Source organism: Haemaphysalis longicornis, unplaced genomic scaffold, assembly GCF_048455015.1.
Source record: "Haemaphysalis longicornis isolate Haplotype H1 unplaced genomic scaffold, Haemaphysalis longicornis Haplotype H1 scaffold_1, whole genome shotgun sequence".
NCBI lineage: Eukaryota > Metazoa > Arthropoda > Arachnida > Ixodida > Ixodidae > Haemaphysalis > Haemaphysalis longicornis.
In genome coordinates this window covers 274,469,197-274,489,271 of record NW_027526203.1, presented here as the reverse complement: position 1 = coordinate 274,489,271, position 20,075 = coordinate 274,469,197, and the positions used below count along the sequence as shown (strand labels likewise).

The window sequence follows — 20,075 nt, the reverse complement described above, 5'->3', positions numbered from 1 at the left end:
TTTCAAGTCTACAATTTTGAGCAGCACTTTTTTCAATTCTCAGCCTTGTGGCATGCCTTACAGAGGCATTCATACGAAGTGTTACAGAAGTATAAAGAAAACAAATTTTGCTTTATTCCAAGCATTTTGAAAGAACTCAAGGCCCTTTACTTTCTCCACCATCAATTTAGACAACTTGACACAATTTGTCCATAAAGAAAAACTTGCCAAATGACCAGATTTATTGTTTTTAGATAAACTAGTGACTGCTTCAATTTTGAGGCAGACAGGTCAAAGAATTAAGCAACCAGCATGGTGTCACCCTCTATAATTAGCATCTAGGAATAATCCTTTGTCAGACACCTTCCGATTCAAGGCATATACCCCATTGGTCTTTGCCCCTCCAGCCAGCAGGTCACTGGCTATGAAGTACTTGGTGCAACAGCCATAAGTTACTGGAGTTCGCCAACAACAAGGCTAGAATCACAAGATGTCGGCATTAAATTATCTGGAGGTGTAAATGGTTAGCCGTGTAGAACGATGTCCGAAATATGAAAGATGGGTGTAAAAGTACACAATAGAGATATTAGACTTCGAAGTAATTTAATGGGGCCTAAAATAAGGCCAAGAGCTCTAAGGCATTAGGACGGGCTAGTTGGCTGTTGTCACAAAGACATAGGCAGCGCATTCATGGGACCATGAAGACAACATACACCTTCACTTTGTTCTGAAGACTGGGCAGCTCATACTTCCCTACAGTTTTGTTCCACAGACCACTACAGTTGCAGACCACTGCAAGTGCTGTGGGTGTGAGCCACTCCTGTATAAGACGACCTTTCTGAGGAGAGCAAGAAACAAAACGGAAAGGGAGGTGATCGAGGCAGTTTTTATCAAAAGAGCCGACGACAAGTGTGTCAGCACGCCGTCACTAGCATTAAGTGAAAAAGAAATGTAATTTTTAAATCACAGCATGTAGTTTTGCACGCACAGTTGTCCTTCCCTCTTTTCGGTTTGGTCTGCGCCTGGAATGCACGCACACGCTATTGGACCATCTTGATTGCTCTTGAGGCTGAAGTAGATTTGTTGTCATCCTTTCAGCAGTGTTGTACTTATTCATTTTTAGCCATTGTCATCACCTTTTACACTTGTTAGCATGATTATACCTTGGTTGATTTTTTTTGTTGTTGTTGTTTCTGTTTGGATAAGTCATGTATAAATTCGTGTGGTTTCCTTTAAATAAACTGTTGGAAGTTTTGGCGCCTGTATATGTCTTCCCTTGTTTTCTTCGTCCACGTCTAGTTTGCACCACGTTTTTTCTTCTTTCTTAAAGTATGTACCAACTAGCTCAGCAACAAGTTTTGTTAAAATACCAAGTCAGTGCGCCAACTCAACTCCTTCATGAACAATGCGTTAAAATTTGAAATCCCTGATCAAACCTAGTGAAACATACCAGGGTGTTTCAGTGTGTAATAATCCTATGCTACGTAACAGCGTAGCCCCATATGCGCTCGTCTTGCTTCGAACAATGAAAATGAAAACGACTACAGATGGACAACTTGAGCTCACGTGAACCCCCCCAGTGCCCCAAGAGAAAACGACGGGCGCAGCTACGGTATTTCAATTCCAAAACGTATCAAGACAAGAGCCACTTGAGCTCGCAACGTGTGCCTCCAAATAATTTTTTTATTTATTGTCCTTATATAATTTATTTAAAATATAGCTATGCTTGATTTGAAACACTATAAGCTCCAGCTGCAATCCTATAAAACTAGTTCAACAAACCATCAATCTGGTCAATCAGATCTATTCCATCAAATGTTAAGTGATGTTAAGTTGCCACTATTTCTGTTTTCTCAATTTAGAACTTCTGAGATTGAAGTTCCCGTGAACAAGCATTAGTGTTTTCTCAATGAGGCTTCATGGTTCCCTTAAAGGACAAGACACACTAAAAAGAAAATACACAAGACACACGTTGAACACCAAATCGATTTTACAAAACATACTTAAAGGAGCCATAAAGAGAAAATACGGGTTTTTGTACTAAAAATTTGGTGTTTTTTAGTGCCCCCAGCACTTGTCCGGCAGCAAATCATGCTTTGTTCACTGAGGAATTGAACATTTTAAACCAAAATTTTAATACTCCAGCTGAATCCTGTTTTGTGACGTCAGCAACCATGTATTCAGGGAACGTACCTATCACAAAAGTTAATATGTTGACGACGGCTACTGTCAATAGCGAAACTATTAGTTTACTTCCTGCACACGCCTATTCAAATCGATAGCATACTATCTACGCTTTCAAGTTCAAATTTTGACGTTTTCCCTTTCGAATTTGGCGCCTTCCGAGTGCACTCTGAGAGCTGGCACCATCTACTGAGTAGTGAAGACCCATCCTCTTTATATATATATATTTTTTTTCGAGCCGTGATTTTTTAAAGCCTGCCGGTGTCATGTGATGGGTGCTCGGATGATACCGAGACGGGGTTGACATGGCGCGCTACGGCGCCGCAGAAACGCTGCATTTTTAGTGATTTGGACGATTCTACATGCAACTTTTTGGATGACATTAGCAGCACTGACTGCAAGGATAACTTTCAGATTTCAGCACCGAAAGTGACAGTACGCCAAGCCGGCACAGAATCCAATACCCCTGTTCAACGCAAGCCCCAGAAAAATCAGTATCAAAACTAGAAATTGTGCTACAAAAAAAAAAAAAAAAAAAAAAAAAGAGGGGAGCAGAAAACCGGCGTTTTATGCGATGCATGTGTGGCACAAAACCCACCAGCTAACATTTTTTTTTTTGTAAATCAAGAAAATTTAGTTGGCATTTGATACTTGCAGGAGTTTTGCACTGATAGTATATGTACAAAATGTATATCTTAAATTTTTTGTGTATTTTTTCTCTGGGGAGCAACACTGACATTTTTGCTTATTTTTTGTGATTGTCCCGAAACTTTTCTGTAGAGCTCTTTTTCTCTCTTTTTCTTTTCAAATAAAAATTTGTTTGAAATTATCACCACAGCAAAGGAAATTTATTCAATTCAATACCACACACTTATGTTGCATATTTTTTGCGAGCGGGAAAATTTTTTTGCTAGACTAGCAAAAATCTCAGGTTCTGGGCCAGCTTGACACTTTTTCTTTTTTATAACGAAACCAAAACCATGACAGCCGCACGCGATATCGGCTATAACGAAGAAACATTTGAGAAAAGCTGATAAGCTACTTGGAAAAACTGCTGGCACCCAAAATTGCGTAGAAAAGGCCCTTTTGTGTGTAGACACTGTGCTAAATTTCATCCTGCTCAGAGTTAAGACACCTGACGTAGATAACATCCAACTTAAAAAAAAAAGAATGCAGGCCTGTTTTGTCAAATAGACGTTGATCTGTTGTAATTTCCCGTTCTGACGTTATGGCTAAATTTAGTCTGAAATGCCACAAGGAGACAGGGGTAAGGATTACGTCGTTAATGGTGGGTTCGAAGCCTAGAATATAGTGTTTTCGTATCTAAGATTTTTGCCTTAGCCACACTGCCGATTTGTTAGGGCCAATTTTTACCCCTACTGTTACAACGAATATCAGATACAATGAGCTAACTTACTCCCCCGATACTACTTCGTTATGACGAGGTTCGACTGTAGTGTTCCAAATCCAAAATAACATTATTTTGTTGCAATAAAGCAACTAACAAAGGGCAATAGTGCAAGACCATGGGCAAATAAACATGAATTGGAGGGGAACACTACAGTATGTGGGGACACTATGGCAGCCACCCCACTGGCACAGAGGCAGGGGCTACTCGTGGGCCTGGGCCATTTCCCCGGTCTTCCATCTCTTCATGACAGAGTATGATGCCTCAAATACGGACAGCAGAACAGTGGTGCATTCTAGCAGTGATCCAAGGCGGCGAGATGCCTATTTAGTCAATTGGCCAGTACTCGTCAATGTGCTCTAACTGTTTTAAACAAGCTTCCAAGCTTTGCCAGTATGCTTTCACGATTTGTGGCATTACAAATCATAATGGGAAAAATGGTACGCACCGACTATTCTGGCCTTTACAGGAAAAGTGGCTGCTGAGTGTAGTACGTCTAGGCATATGAGTATATAGATACAAATTTACACCTTGCCTTCAGTGGCATTCTAAATAATATGCTCTTCACTAAATGCCTTGCAGAAGCACGACAGCTATTTGACAGAAAGTGACCTATGAATGGTTGAAATGGCACGTAGAAAAAAAAAATTCGGTTACCTTTCCCATGTTAAAAAAAAAGAGAGAGAGAGGGGGGGGGCTCACAGGCAAGAACATCCAGAATGGAAGCAATGTTAAGGCCAGACTTGCTCCATTCTAGGCATTCCAGAGTTGGGCTTTAACAACAACGATAACAAAAAAATGAAAATGTAACTGTAAAACTGAGCTGTTTTCAGTCAGTATGCTCCAAACTATTCATTTTAGTCTTCCTTATGGAAAGCAAGGAATCAAAAGTTCTATATTTCTAACAGTTGCAAGAAAACAAACTCTGCCACACGTGATATAGCTCTGGAATTAAAACTCAAAGTGCAGCCAATGATCATCAAACAATGAAATGACTGACAAAAATCTCTTTTGTACTGAAGAGAGAGAGAGATACACACCCAAAAACTCAGTTGTACTAATTGCAATGATGTCAACTGCTCGGCTTAGCGGCTATTTGGGCGTGTTGGTTAGTCATGATCATGGGGGGGTAGAAAGGAGGGAGGGAGGGAGGGAGGGAGGGAGGGAGAGAGAGAGAGAGAGAGGGGGGGAGGGATGGAGAGAGGGAAAGCACAGCTGGGACATGGACAAAAGGAATACCCTGCACACTAACTGCACGTGGGCATTGACTGCTGGTGTGCGTCAAGCCTTCCTTTCGTCCTTGCCCCGCTGACTTTTTTTTTCTTTTGGACTCAGCGCGGATCGTTGTTGCTCGCGGGAAGCGCTTTATTGTTTACAACTTTATCAATTTCTCGCGTACGACGCGCGAAATCGAACACCTTAGCCAAGCTATCGTAGTAGTCTGCAATGTTGGTCGCGAAAAGGGGCGCTGAAGGTAGGTCGGGAAAACTAACTGAAGTATCGCTTACTTTTCTGCCCGATAAATTCGCGAAAAGGTACCCTTTGAGCATAAGTTTGGTTCTTGAAACGCGTTAAGGCGCCGAAAAGTGTCCGAAGGGAAAAGTTCTATTTGAGTTAGGTTTGTGAATACGGGGGTAAGAGATGGGGCAGGAAATCGACGTCTTACTCACTTCATGAAAATAGTAAGATCCAAATTAAAAAAACAAGGTATATGTGGAAATAAACATCTTGGCAACATCACAAAGCTGGAGGCACTGCTTCTCTCATGGCTTTTTTTTGTTATAGTATAGTATAGTTTTTCCGTATGTCTTTTGTTTACTCTTCTGCTGCCTTATTTTCAACATGCCCTTAGTGCAGCAAATACTAGCTTAAGGCAATAAGCTTTGCCTCCCCCCTTTCGAGGGTGGAAGTGTCAACACAGGTTCTAAGTTTTGTGGCCACTGCAATGATGATTGTTGCTGCAACAAACATGAATGAGTCCACAAGGTGGTGTGGATAGGGAGGCAGAGTGCCTTTTCCTATGCTACACCCTGCCCGCAGAAGATGCAGGAATTGCAACTGTGCATATCTCGAGATTGACACAGACAACCAACAGTTTTTTTTTTTTCGTAATCTAAACAAACTGAATATAACTCACACTGATAACCATGAAGAATCCCACTTACACACAAAAGAAAATCTATAAAATTTAAGCAACTGAAATGAGTAAGAGGAACTGAAATGAGTAAGATGTAAATTTTTTGAAAACCAGACAAACAGATCTGATGATTCAATGGCAGCTTCTCGGGGTAGAGCACTGCATGGGCCCGGCCCGGCCCGAAAGCCCGGGCCCAACCCGGCCCGCGGGAAGGGCCAGTCCGCCTGAAGTCGATTATCTGCAGGCCGGGGCCGGGGCCGGGCCGGGCTTGGGCTCGACGCCGTGGGCCTGGGCCGGGCTCGGGCTTGAATTCATAGGCCCAGCCGTTAAAAATTGCCACGTGAAGTGTACAAAAGAGCATAAAAGTGAATATTCTGAGTTTACTTTTACACGCTTCTTGATATTAGTTGTACACATTGTTTTAAAAACGTGTTTTCCTAAGTCTGATAGTCACTATACTGTAATTTTAATGACATTTCATGTTGTGCATCAAGATTGTATATTTTGGTGTATAACATACCAAAGATACGGTTACAAGGAATGCCCTAGCGGGGAAGGAATACACATAGGTGCACACCACCAGGTGCAAATACACAAAGGTGCACATAAGTGCACAGGTACACGTGTCTTTTAGATGTCAAACCAATCTAAATGCGGCTACCGTGGCTGGAAATCAAACTCGCGTGCTAGAGAAACAACACCACTTAACAACCACTGCAGGGAAAATATTTCAACGCACGCACATACTCGTGGATTCAAATGGGGAGCAAAAAATTCCAGCAATATTAACTTGTGACCGAGACAACCACGTGAAGTTGCCAAGAGTCTGGTCATCATTGTTGATGGTGACTCTCGTGTAAGAATACGCACTGTTATTACGCCGATGTGGCGGGAACTCCAGACGGTGTAAGCTAAACTACATGCACTTTGAAAACCTTATTTTTTGCGTTTCAATTCATGACGTGCCTGGTCTGATCTCTGTTCTCTGTCTGATTGCACGCTACGAGGACACTGGACCAAAAACAATACACTAATTTTTTTCAGCGTCTAAGACCGGTCCTGGTCACACACACACGGGCACTCCCTAGGCTCAAAAATAAATGACCAGGCCCGGGCCGGGCCTGGGTCAGGCTCAGCGCCGAGCCCGGGCCCCCGCCGGGCCCGGGCTCTGCGCTACAGGCCCGGGTCGGGCTCGGGCTTCACAAAGCGGACTCGGGCCGGGCTCGGGCCTTAAAATCAGGCCCGTGCAGTGCTCTACCTCGGGGTACAGAAAAAAGTAACAAGCTACATGAACATGCGCACTAACGATCATGGTAGCTGCCTAGGGCTTGGAATTTTATGAACAGATAATTTCGCTAGCTTTCACTATTAACTCTTCCCTTCTCTTTCCATTTCAACTCATGACCACAAAGCAGGCAGAATCAAATTACCTCCCAGCACAACTCCAAACAGAGAACTTCCTAAACTCCTTTAGACTACTACTGGCAAGACATGTCAGCTACTGCCAAGACTTTTTCATTATTTGTTTCTTCGAGGAAGTAAAAATAACACCAGACTTGTCTGGAGAAGGGCTAAAAACAGCTCGGGGTGTGATCCTTGGCCACACACAGCCTGCGTCTAGGCAAATTGCAGAAACACTTGCAAGACTTTGGCCCCTGTCAAATAGCCCCAGGCCAACATGCATACATAAACCTACATAAGGCAGCATTTGTGAGTCATTAGCCTCCGGAAAATTGTTTGGTGACTGCGCATTGCTAGAAAATAAATGCTAAAATAAAGGCTAAGAGATGTATGCATTTTGGGTGAATGCATGTCTGCATACATTAATGGGGATTTTTTGTCTCTTTAAAGGGTCCATGAAGATAAGATGCAAGTTTGGTTCATTCAAAAGATTGCCTCATTAGAATCATGATGACACCACTTTTAATGTAAACTTCACACAAATAAGCTGTATAATTATGAAAAAAGGGAATGGCCATGCGAACTACTAACTCATTTCCCACAACGGAACCTATGGTGTCATACCAGCCAGCTCTGCGATTGGCGGAGGGCAGAAAAAGCAAACGCAAATTAGGCAAAACTTATAAGGTTGCCGAACGAGCTATTTGTGCGTAAATTTAGGGCACATTCTTTTTAAAGCAATGAGAATGGTGGGACAAACAGTTGAAGTTACGAAAGCACGCGTAAACATAGAAGTACCCATGCATACTGCTGTTGTTACTGCCCGCACTATGCTTCGTTTAGATGCACAGCACTGCGGGGCTTTGGGGTTGTCTCAGACGACGTGGCAGATCGACGCCAGCGGCGGGGTCTTACATGACCACATTTGTCGAGCGGGCACCATGTTTCACAAAATGATTATTTTCTCTATGAACAAAAACATGTCAGGTTTAAATACGGTCACACACACACACCAAAGGCAGAAAACGGCTTGCCGCGGTGTGGTGGCGCTAGAGCACTGCACGGGCCCGGGCCAGCCCGAAAGCCCGGGCCCGGCCCGGCCCGGCCCGCGGGCCGGGCCGCCCGAAGTCGATTATCGGCGGGCCCGGGCCGGGCCCGGGCTCAGTGCCGCGGGCCCGGGCCGGGCTCGGGCTTGAATTCATAGGCCCGGCCGTTAATAGTTCCGACGTGAAGTGTAGAAAAGAGCATAAAATTGAATATTCTGAGTATGCTTTTACGCGCTTCTTGGTGTTAGTTGTACACATTGTTTTGAAAACGTGTTTTGCTAGGGCTGATAGTCACTATACTGTAACTTTAAGGGGGGACACCCCTCTTAAAACTATTTCTTTTAATTTTTAAGTAAACTCTGTGAAACTTGTCAGTCTTGCTGCTTTCCCCCCACTGATTTCAAATATGGCATTATTTTTTTAGTTGGTCAATTAGGTCCTGAGATAATTAGTGGTAATTAACCATTTTTGGAGGAACAATAGACAAAACTGTGTTGGTCAGAAAACTGTAATCTTTACATTTTCCAACACTATGAACCCTGGTGAGTGCAATAAGACAATCAGTTTTTTTATTCATTGCTTGGAACTGATTTTACATGCTCATTAAAGGGACACTGAAGTGAATTTGTCAAGCTCCCGTTTTTGCTTGCACTGCGTAGACTGGCTCAAATTAGCACACTTTTCATCGTTTATCCGGTTGACAAATCGGTAATTATTTTACAAAGCGCGAAAGAAGAAAAACTACCATGCGCGGTTTGCGGCGGCCGCACCAACTAAGGCTGTGACGTTGAGAGGAGGGGCGCCGTGATTGGACGATGCCCAAGGTTAGCAATCACACAAGTTTCGGTTTCGGTTCTGTAAAACATAACCAATGGCTTTGTTGGATGGGCATTCTCAATATCTCAGTAATCATCGTACCGCGCTTCTGCCATGTTGTCGGCTGTAAAATGCACAAGATAAGCCTCCCAGGACGGCTTGTAGTCGTAGCATTCACTAGCCGAGACCTACGCAGTGCATGAACGCCCTCCGCGTACCCGCAGACGCCCAAATGTCATGCGCTTTTCCCCCATATTTGGAGCTTGCCTCCCTCATGCCTGTATCGTAAAAAGCGTGTTCGCACCAGGCCAAGGGTCTGTTCATTCTGGCCTGTGCCCACTGCCTGCAAGCAGTCGGTGCTTATGGCAACAGCATGCCAACGAGAACTCGCTAGCGCGCCAGTGCCAGCCTGCGCGCGTTTTGTGAACTAGTTCGTGTAGCCATGAACGTTGCGGCCCCAAAAAAGGTGAACTCAATATAGAAAACATCGGCGGAAAACAAAAAAGTTAACTTAGAAAAAAAAAAAAAAAAAAAGCACGTACCCGCGGGGATTCGAACTCGTGACTCGCAAAACATTTGGGGAGAATTCCTAGCGCCCCAGACTGCTAGGCTACGGAGCGGGACGCGAATGCTTTGCTAATATAGGGTATATATTGTACAACCGGTTTACACTTTTATTTAGTTTTGGCATTTCAAGCCACTTAGGTGACTATTTGTTGTTCTGCGATCGTGCAGTAAGCGTCGCCCGAGTTTCCACAGTAGCTCACGTCTAGCAATTGCATTTCGTAGACGGAAAAGCGTTCGCAGATGCGTAGTCGTGCTGCTGACCGCTGTGCTTGTTCGCCCAGCGCAAAAAAGTGCTTCCCGCGCCCTAGTTTTACGCTGTACAGTAAAAATATCAGTTGATTTTATTTGCTTAGTACCAATATTGACTTCGCTGACTCTTCTCCCGCCTTCAAGAGGCCTTATATTTTCCTACTGGCGTACCAGTCAGGGAAGCGTCGCATGTGCAGCGCTTGTGTGAAGCGACCTTGACTTGGAGCTAGATACAGTGTACAAACAAACCAAGTAAAGAAAGGCACATTCTTCCATTCACAAACGTGTCCTGGCTTCGTTTCAACTAAGCGAACGAATTGCGACCAAGCAATTTTTTTTTAACCTCCTTGATTGCGACGACCCGCCGGCGGCCGGCGGACGAAACGCTGGGCCGACTGACTCTGTCGGCCGGGGAGCCGTGCAGTAGCGCAGCCGTGGCGCAGCCAATTGCCAGCTCATCCCCTCCTGACGTCACACGAAAACGCCACAGAAAATGGGCGAGCGTAAAGAGAGGAGGACAGCGTTTTCGAATTAGTTTTTCTACTAAATAAAATCGCGGAAACGCGCCTAGAGTGGTCGAAACATGGCCTGGGGACTCCGGACTACAACTTGCGCTAGTAATCCCGCAATGTTTACATATCACTTCAGTGTCCCTTTAAACTTCAGTGTTTCCAGTTGGCACTCAAAATGGCTCCTTGCCAGTGTTGCCACCAAGGTTTAACGTGCCGTAAAATTAGTTCCAAGCGACGCATCAAAAAACTAATTGTCTTATTGCACTCACCAGTGTTCATAGTATTAGAAAATGTAAAGATTACAGTTTTCTTACCAACACAGTTTTGTCTATTGTTCCTCCAAAAATGGTTAATTAACTCTAATTATCTCGGGACCTAATTGACCAACAAAAGAAATAATGCCATATTTGAAATCAGTGGAGGAAAATCAGCAAGACTGACAAGTTTCACAGAGTTTACTTAAAAATTAAAAAAGTTTTTTAAAGAGCAGTGTCCCCCCTTAATGACATTTCATGTGCTGCATCAAGATTTTATATTTTGGTGTATAACATATCAAAGATACGGTTACAAGGAATGCCCTAGAGGGGAAGGAATTAATTAAGCCACCCTAAAGCTGTGCACCTATGTCTATGTACGTGTGTTTTAGATGCCGAACCAATCTTAATGCGGCTGCCGTGGCTGGAAATCAAACTGGCGTGCTAGAGAAGCACCACCGCTTAACAACCACTCCAGGGAAAATATTTCAACGCACGCACATACGCGTGGATTCAAATGGAGAGCAAGAAATTTCATTAATACCAACTTGTGACCGAAACAACCACATGAAGTTGCCAAGAGTCTGGCCATCAAAGGTGATGGTGTCTCTCATGTAAGAATACGAGCTATTATTACGCCCATGTGGCAAGAACTGCAGACGGTGTGAGCTAAACTACGTGTACTTTTCAACCCTTTTTTTTGCGTTACAATTCAGGGCGTGCTTGTACAGACTAGATGCTCCGTCTGATTTAAGATACTCGACCAAATATAATAAACTAATTTTCTTCAACGTCTAAAACCAGGCCTGGTCACATACATGCGGGCCCTCTGTAGGCTAAAAAAAAGACCGTGTCCGGGCTGGGCGTGGGCTTGAGACGACGGGCCCGGGCCGGGCCTGGGCTTGAGACGACGGGCCCGGGCCGGGCCTGGGCTTGAGATGACGGGCCCGGGCCGGGCCCGGGCTAGGCTCACTTATGAATGCCCGGGCCCGGGCTTGGTGTTACGGGCCCGGGTCGGGCTCGGGCTTCACAAAGCGGGCTCGGGCCGGGCTCGGGCCTTAAAATCAGGCCCGTGCAGTGCTCTAGGTGGCGTCATCTAGGTTGACTAACAGTACGCAAGACTCTGCTCCCCCCCAAATTTAGCTGAAAGACCCGTTCTTTTGATGCATTGCAAATGTCGTTCAAACACACGTTTTGGCGCGAGACATAACTTTAGCTTAAATTGATTAATTTCACAGTGAATAAAGCATCGTTTGCGTCCGGACAAGCGCTGGGGGCACTATAGAACACGAAATCTTTCGAATAAAACAAACTTGTATTTTGTCTTAAGCAGATCTTTCCCCTATCCAATGCTTGTTATTTAGTGCGCCACACAACAGCACCTCAGAGCGAGAATCAAAACAGCAACACAATCTGGGCTTCATTTTCTGGTCTACTGTTTTGATTGCCAACATACCAAGAAATTGCTCCGAGAAACATTTCACATTTCAGAGTTGGAGGTCTGCCCTCAGACAGAGGCTCCCCTATTTTGACCCTCCAGGTTCCCATAGCTTTTCAGAGCACATTACGGCAACCAGACACAGATATGCTCAGCGCATCTCACTCAAGCCCTCTTAACGTTGCTTCAGCCTTAACAAAAAGCTTTCCTGACAGCACACAACAGGTCCAGACCCCTTCAAGACAATATGAACTTTAAATGTGGGGAAGCAGCACCTTGCTTAAAGGAGCCACGAAGAGAAAATACAACTTCGTTTAATTTGAAAGAACTAGGATTCAGTATCTCACTCAGTGCCATTAGAGCCACAAAAGATGTTTTTTTTAACGAAAAAAAAGAGCAAGAAGTATTTAAAAACTTCAAAATTTTGCGCCACAGTGACGTGTTATGAGCAAGAATGACGTCATACGGGCCAACAATAAAATATAATTTTCAGTGCGTTAACTGCACGTTAGCATTCAAGTGACCCAGTCAAATGGAACAAGAGGCCCCATTACAGACGTCCAGTCATGTGTCGTCGCGACAGGTCAGTTAGGCGGCCGCCAATCGCACAAACAAGGTTCCGTGACGGCATAGAAAAGTTGCGGGAAATCGGCTAGGGGGTCGCGACTGCTTCACACGTTTTCTTTCATATCTCCATTATTTGTTCGAAGATTGCGATGATATTGGTATCATTGTTATCGGGAATAAGCAGTCTTTCTAATAAACCCAACTTGTATTTTGTCTTCATGGCTCCTTTAAGGGACACAGGGCTTTGGATAATTTACATCAGCTAGGCCCCCCAGGACTTGTGATGAGAACCATACGCAGTTACTTTTGGGATGTCTTTTTGGGCCACTGCCCCCATACCAAAGCGACAGGAACCGTTTCAAAGGAAATTGCATTTGCCTCGCGGCTGCTGACCTTTCTCAACTGTATGCAACAATAGACCACGGGGTTCATTGAAAATGCAGCGCAAACAAAAGTTGCACGCAATCCTTGAGCAAATTCTTGTGATGAGAGCACAAAAGTGTTTCTTTTGTCTACGTTTGCCACCAATTCTTCTGCAGATGTAGACTATAGGGACCACGCAACAGTAGTGTGGCGCTCCCATGGGTACTTCCCTAACTGCGCGGAAGGAAGCGGAGCAGACAACACTGCGGTAGTTACGCAGAGACGGTAACCTTGCAATGTATGCACAAAGTGTTACTTTGCAAACTGTACAAATAATTACTCTCATTCTCCCCTGGAAACGAAGTTCTTTCGATTTTCAGCATGGCTAAGCCTCCATGACTATCAAACACAACAGACTCGCAGTGTGTCGCGTGAAAGACTTGGTCGTTTAGATTCAATGTGAGCTTACTTTCTTGTGCTCCACTGGGATTTTTTCGGGCCATCGGGACTTTCTGTCACTTCCTGCAGCTAAGACTTTAAAATGAGGGTAGTTTGATGAGTGTGTATTTTATTGACATTTGCAAAGCCATACCTCACCCATTTGCTTCCTTTTGTGTGCTGTAATTATAAAACTGCTCTGTATCAGCACCAAGGAGAGTTTTTGGACCTGTGGCGTTCTTTCATGACTCATTGCAGCTAGCGAACTTGTTAATTTGACGAGAACTACTCGTAGATCAGCAATATTGACAGCTCTCACCAACGAAGTCACTACTGAGGGTGATCAAAAGATGCAAAGAATGTTTCACCGCAGTACTTGTCACCTGTCCTCACACCTGCTGATCGCATTTTGTTTTGCCTATGGGCAATGCGCTAAGCAAAACAGCAAGGACAGCTCTTGTGTACACACCTGGCGGTAAAGAAGCGCTCATTTTAAGTACATTGTGGATGCATCTGATACAGTAGCACGAAAAATGCAGTAGCCACCTACAGGTCTTCCGTCCGCTGCAAACGCCTTTCTCACTGAGAATCTCGATCACAACTGTCAATTTTCTAAAAGCCAGTTTCATCAAAACACAAGCACATTCCTTTTTCCTGAAGTAAACAAATCTTGGTTTGTAAGTGAGGGGTTGGCAAAAACAAACCAGCGTGCATTAATGCTTTCTTTTTGCCCAGTTGTTAATGACAGATGGGCTCCTGCTTGAAGCAGTTGCACTAACATTTACAAGTAGGCAGCACTAAGCTCACTAAAGGTGGTCAAAAACTAAATTGCAATGGCATAGATCCCCTGTTTACAGGGCTTACGTTTGCTCGATGGATGCAGCAGCCTTTGACAGTGCTGTTTTGTAGAGCGCCGCATTGCCCTAACGCGCCAAAAGCGGGCTTGCGTTTGAGAAATTTCATGCTCTTTTCTTCATTTGAGCCAATAAAAAAAATCTAGCCCTGTCATTCAGCTCACTGGGTTATATTGTTAGCCTTCACAAACACCTGCCAGTAGGCGGCTGCAGTGCACCTTGCCTGCAACGGGGCGACAGCATGGCCAATGGTGGCGTTGTTATGGCGAGGCAGCGCACCTACTTTAAGTGTCGCACACTCCCTATGCCTTACAAATGTGACAGCGGACTCGCTACAGCTACTTGTTGCAGAATCACTATCTATGCTGCTGCGACACTGCCTCGACTGAGCCTGAACTATAGTCCCTAGAAATTTCCTGGGGCTATAGCTGAAGGCCAACCAAGACTGAAAGCCCAATTTCAGTGCACGGGGATTTCCTTGTGCAACTTTTTTTTTATGCAAGTGCTATGGAACGCGTTGCAAATAGGAATCGACAACACGCCGAATGTTTCTCCCTGTTATTTTTTTTATGCAGCATGTGCAACAGTGCGTTAAGTGCTGCCATGGATTTGATTGATTGTAAGTTTTAACGCGCCGACGCAACGCAGGCGATGAGGCGCGCCGTAGTGGATGGCTCCGGTTTAATTTTGACCACCTGGGGATCTTTAACATGCGCCGAAATCTCGCACACACGGGCGTTTAGTGCTGCCATGGAACAAAGTGTGCTGAACATCTCGGTATCTTTTATTTTTTACAATGTATGTACTGCTCTGAACCATGGGGAACGCGTTAGAGAATGGTTAGGTGTTGTGGACGCTTTTTTGCAGACAATATCCAAATGCACATTCTGCGGATGCCGGCGGAGTACGCACTTTCCCCAACCTAGGTAAATAACGATTTCGCTTTAAAAAAAGCTATTCATTAAAGCACACTGTCGAACCCACAGAAGGTGCATACTTCCCACAGGATGAATTGGCAAGTAATAAGTGCAACTGGTTAAGAAAAAGACGAAATAACATCAACGGCAGGCCAGGCGAATAGCAGACAATACTTGATAAATGGGGATCAAAGGCAGTGCAAGCCGATGCAGTGGCGTTGGAAAGAACTACCAGCAACCTGATAAATGCTTCCCTCATGGCATCCACAAAATATAGTGAACAAAAAATGTCCACGATGAGTAATAGCTGATGTGAAAGCATTGGTAATTACTATGCACATGTCTCCAACTGAATGTTACTAGAAAAGTTTATGCATGGCCTCTGTAGAGCAAATTTCAACTTCAAATTGGAGTTTACATACCGAGCTACTCATTTAATACAAAGCACATGATAGTGGAGTACCACAGATTAATACAAACCACCCAGGGTTCTTTTAGCATTACCCAAGGGCATGTACACACAGGCAAATGTTTATTCTTCACCTGTATAAGAAAAATTTCCACTGCAGCGTGGAATTGATCCCGTGGCCATTTTCACAGCAGTGCAATGCCTTAGCCACTCAGACACTGCAGTGGGTGGCTGAGTGGCTAAGAAATTCCATATGAACAAATTTATTGTCCATTTTCTGTTGTCCCATCCCTTGTAAAGCAACAAACGTGTACTGGTTAGCTGTTGGGCAATAATGTGGAATTCTGCACGGCTTCCCGTGTATTGGTCAATAATAAAATGCAAAAAAAGAAATGGGTGCCGCAAAGCACTCGAAGTCGGCGGCAATGGCATTACAAGAACCGTGCCCGAGTAGTGGCATGAATAAAACAGTGGTCAGTGGGGCCACCTTTTTTGGCTGCAGAAAAACACGCAGCAAAATTTCCTTCAATTTCATCTAGTGTCTTCGGCCTCTACAACACAAGCATTAATGCGGCAGCATGAGCACAGACCAGCACCAAGCGGGTGCCTTCTAAAAACAAGACCAGCAAAAAATGCCAGACTCAAAGAGCAATCAGGCGCCAAGAAATGGCAGGCACCCTGGAAAGTTCCTACCACAAGAAATTTTGTGAGAAAGGTCACACCTGAAGCAACAAGGTGTGACCTTGCTGCACAGGAGCAAGCTACACCTCCTGAAAATGCTGTGGTGGCCCGTGCTGCCACAGGGCCGGGGGGCGCACCTTGAGGATGAAGCCCTTGGTGACGGCCATCTCGAGGTGTCGCTCGACGAGGTCCAGCCGGAGCCCCAGGGCGTGGGTGATGCGCTCGAGCGAGGGCCGCTGCTTGTGGTGCTTGATCTTGCGGATGGCCTCGATGAGCCGCCGGGCCTGGCCCAGCGACAGCTCCTCCTCCCCCCCTCTCATGGCTGCTGCGGCTGCTGCTGCTCCGCCGCTGGCATCAGGGCCCACTGCTGCCGCCGCCTCCTAGCCAAACTCCATGCCCCCCACCCCGGGCCAGGGGCTCCCGCTGCACCGCACACGGGGGGAGGAACAGCAGCGTCAGTGCACTGCCGCCCACACTCGCCGCACTTCTGAAAGGGCTCATGTCTGGCAAACGCTATCTCGGAAAAACTCACCCACAAAAAGAAACAATTGAAAAGATGAAGGTTGCGGCATCTTATCTGTGCCAGGATTAGCATGCGTTTGGCAATGAGGGAATGCAAACGACCCAGCCCGAGGCCAAAAATGAAGGCAATGTTCACAGGCATCAGCACCAAGGGCACTGTGTGAGGGGCACAGTCCCAATGTGAAAGCCCTGAACTCGCCCGTTAGGTGCACATCTGGGCAGAAAGCAGGAAGGCTGCACAAGAAGTGGCAGTGCAGCCCAACTGATTGCCATGTGGTCAGGAACCACGACTCCGGGATTTGCACTAACACCGTATGCCAACAAAATGTCTATGCTAAGCACCCAACAGCTTCAAGCTTATTTAAGTACAGTTAACATGACTGAGCTATGCCCTGCCATTCACTGCCACATTATCTGTTTAAAATGTACACATTTTCATTTAGCATTCACCAGTAATTTATGTCAAGAACACTCTGTTATAATAAATTGCACCAAGAAATTTGTTACCCTCTCAATATCATTGAAAAGCAATAAGAAAGTGGTCGCACATTCAACAAAACTTGAAAAAATTCCAACGCACAGTTCAACAAAAATATTTTCAGAGTCAAACTGAGGTCAGTCTGGTGCCTTGGGTTCATAGTTCCATATCCCACTGCTACACAAAGCTTTGACACCACGAAGGCCATGCATGAGCAACAGTTGTCAACAAGAAGCTTGGATTTCTAGTCACGACTACAACAAAAATACCCCCCCCCCCCCCAAAAAAAAAACAAACGCGCGGCGCCACCAAACAGGTATTAGGAAAATGTTGAACCCAATAAGACCACGACATCGCGCGTGTAAAGTAATGAAAACGAGAACCTTCTCGACGCCGGCACACAGATATTGCGCCCAAAATGAGCGTCAGGAAAGTGTTACCGCGGTCGGCCTACGTTAAGGTGTTTTCAATGGCACGTAAAGCTGCGATCCTCAACTTTCCAGAGTGCTACGTTTCACTGGCGTGCCAAACACGGGTTACATAAAAAAGCACACACACCTCGAGCTCGCGAAGAATTCGGCAGTCCTTTCAACAAACGGTCATGGTCTCCCAAACTGCTCGGCGCCAGATACGCAATCCCGCGTTGGTTTCTCTTTCACGCACTGACACGGAACATTCCGTACAGAGTTCCCAGAGGGGCCATGCTCGAAATATTAAATAAAAATTTCCCCGGCTAAAACGAATTAGTACGTACTCGGGATTCAGCGCAGAGAACAGGAAATGAAGAGATTGCGCGATCAAACTGCGTAGAAGCAACGCAAGACAGCAGCAACATGGAATAGCGGAGGATTAATACACCGCGCGTGAAAGTACACCATCAAACGAACAAATTAATGCGTTGTTTTTTCGGGTAGGTTTCGAAACGCGCTACTAACTGCAATAGTCGTGCAGTTTTAGCCGCAAAGCGAAACGCGCATGCCTGCATCGGCGATGTAAAGCGTTCAACACTCCCAAAATACTTCCCCTACAATATGGTTTTTCGAACTGCTAGTTTCCAGACAGAAATATAAAGGCCGCGTACAATATGCGCAGCGCGAGACGCTGTAGCGCAGTTCAGCGGTACTCCTCAAGCGCAGCGCAACAGGGCCGTTGAGTTGCCGTACGGACGAACGCGCTCGGCGAAACAAGTTCCGATCTGTGATACATTTCGAAACCGCGAGCGACAAAATCGATCCATCCGCACGGAAGCGAGCGCGAAGGTCTCAATCCGCGTCCAAGAAGCATGGAGCGCGCTCGCGTGCGGCAGGCGACGTTCCGGCCCTCGAAATGCCAGATTCCATAGCGGATGCCCGACGCTCAAAAAATGCGCACTGACAGACGCACGCTACTCCCCGATCACTAATCAGCGCCGCTACCACCTGCCCTTCAGCACCGCTGGTATTTCAACGAACCTGCGCGTCGACCGAGGGAACGGGTCTTTTTTCTTCCTTGACGTTAGTCACTCGGGCCACACATTCTTGTCCGCGCCTCGATCCGAAGATGGACGACGGACGAAGCACAGCGACGCACAATTTCAATGACACGAACCGTCGCTTCCCCTCTCACTTTTATTTTTTCCTCCCGTTATTGCGCTGCTCGCAGCGAAAAGCTGAAAAACAGCGCAGCTCGGAATAGGCTTAATATGAGCAGCGGCAGGGAAAGCGCCAACCATTTTCTTTGGCCAAGCCCGACGTCATAGCTGTGCCATCTTGAATCATGTTTGTCACACATAAAGGAATGGGCTTGGGCGCAAACCTACGTGTCGAGGTTCACTACCTTTCCCGCCAATTACACGAATTTCATCATTTCATGCGGATCACAGTGGGTTAAAACAAGAAAATGGCGGACAAAGAACATACAGCGGCAAGAGTCAAGAGCGGTTGAATGTTAGGCGGTGGCAGCACACCTAAAGCCCGATAAAAGGTTTCTCAAACGCTCACCTGTAAATATGCGACCGATCCGCGGCGAAATGATCTTCATTAAACGCTTTTCACAGAACAATTCATCACATAAAACCCGCGAACATCGACCCGTACGCACGAGAGACAAGATCGTGTCGCCCGTGTTTGCCAGTTATTTTTAGGATGTTCCCCTCAAAATACGCAAAACCAGCAACAACAGACTTACCTCTGATGTATTCCTCAGTAAACGCGAAAGTTTCACGCGCTACAGCTACGTGCAAACCAAATATACTTCGAGTAAAAACACAGCTAATGTAAATATGGCTGATCAGAAATCAAAACGAGGCCATTGATGTTCCGTGCCTGACACCAGGGGAAAAGTTAGCGCTACCATAGGCATTTTGACGGCCGACTGACGTTTTGCAATTTGACAAACTTCGCCCTCGTTTTCGGCCGCAAAGTTTGACAAATAACGAACATGCTAGTGGCAATTTAGGTGACGTATGTAGCTCAATAGCTGGCGGGCATGCTGGCGGGAAAAAAACGTTGTGTTGTCGCGGTTATGTCGCACGTCCGGTCTTGGTGGCAGGTGGACGCAAGTTTGCCGGCTTCTTTTACTCGTGTTTTGTTTAGCCATTAGCTCTGCTCGGAGCATGCCTGAATGCCTGAATTTGTGGGTCGAATACGTAGTTCAGTAGTTTACGCGGGATGGGATGGTTGTTTGGATTTCGCGGGAAACTCCGCCGGCAGTGAACCTGCAGAAGTACTCAAGAGCGTGCAAAACACGGCTGATGGAAAGCAACCTTACCAAGACAAAGTGCATCCCTGGTATTTTTGGTATTTTTAAGTCAACGAAAACGATGTGTTGCGGTGCCGCCCTTGGCAACCTATTCGATCCTTCTCAGTACTCTGGGG

General features: G+C 45.7%; 1 protein-coding gene across 1 annotated transcript in view; it reads right to left on the bottom strand.

The window, feature by feature from the left end:
- LOC144146085 (uncharacterized) overlaps nt 1-19,770 on the bottom strand; it is a 96,730-nt gene extending 76,960 nt beyond the window's left edge. The window contains 2 exon segments of the mRNA XM_077678024.1: nt 16,358-16,643; nt 19,387-19,770. Of these exon segments, the coding sequence (XP_077534150.1) occupies nt 16,358-16,540 (183 nt within the window). The 5' untranslated portion in view covers nt 16,541-16,643; nt 19,387-19,770.
- Nucleotides 19,771-20,075: the final 305 nt, after the last annotated feature.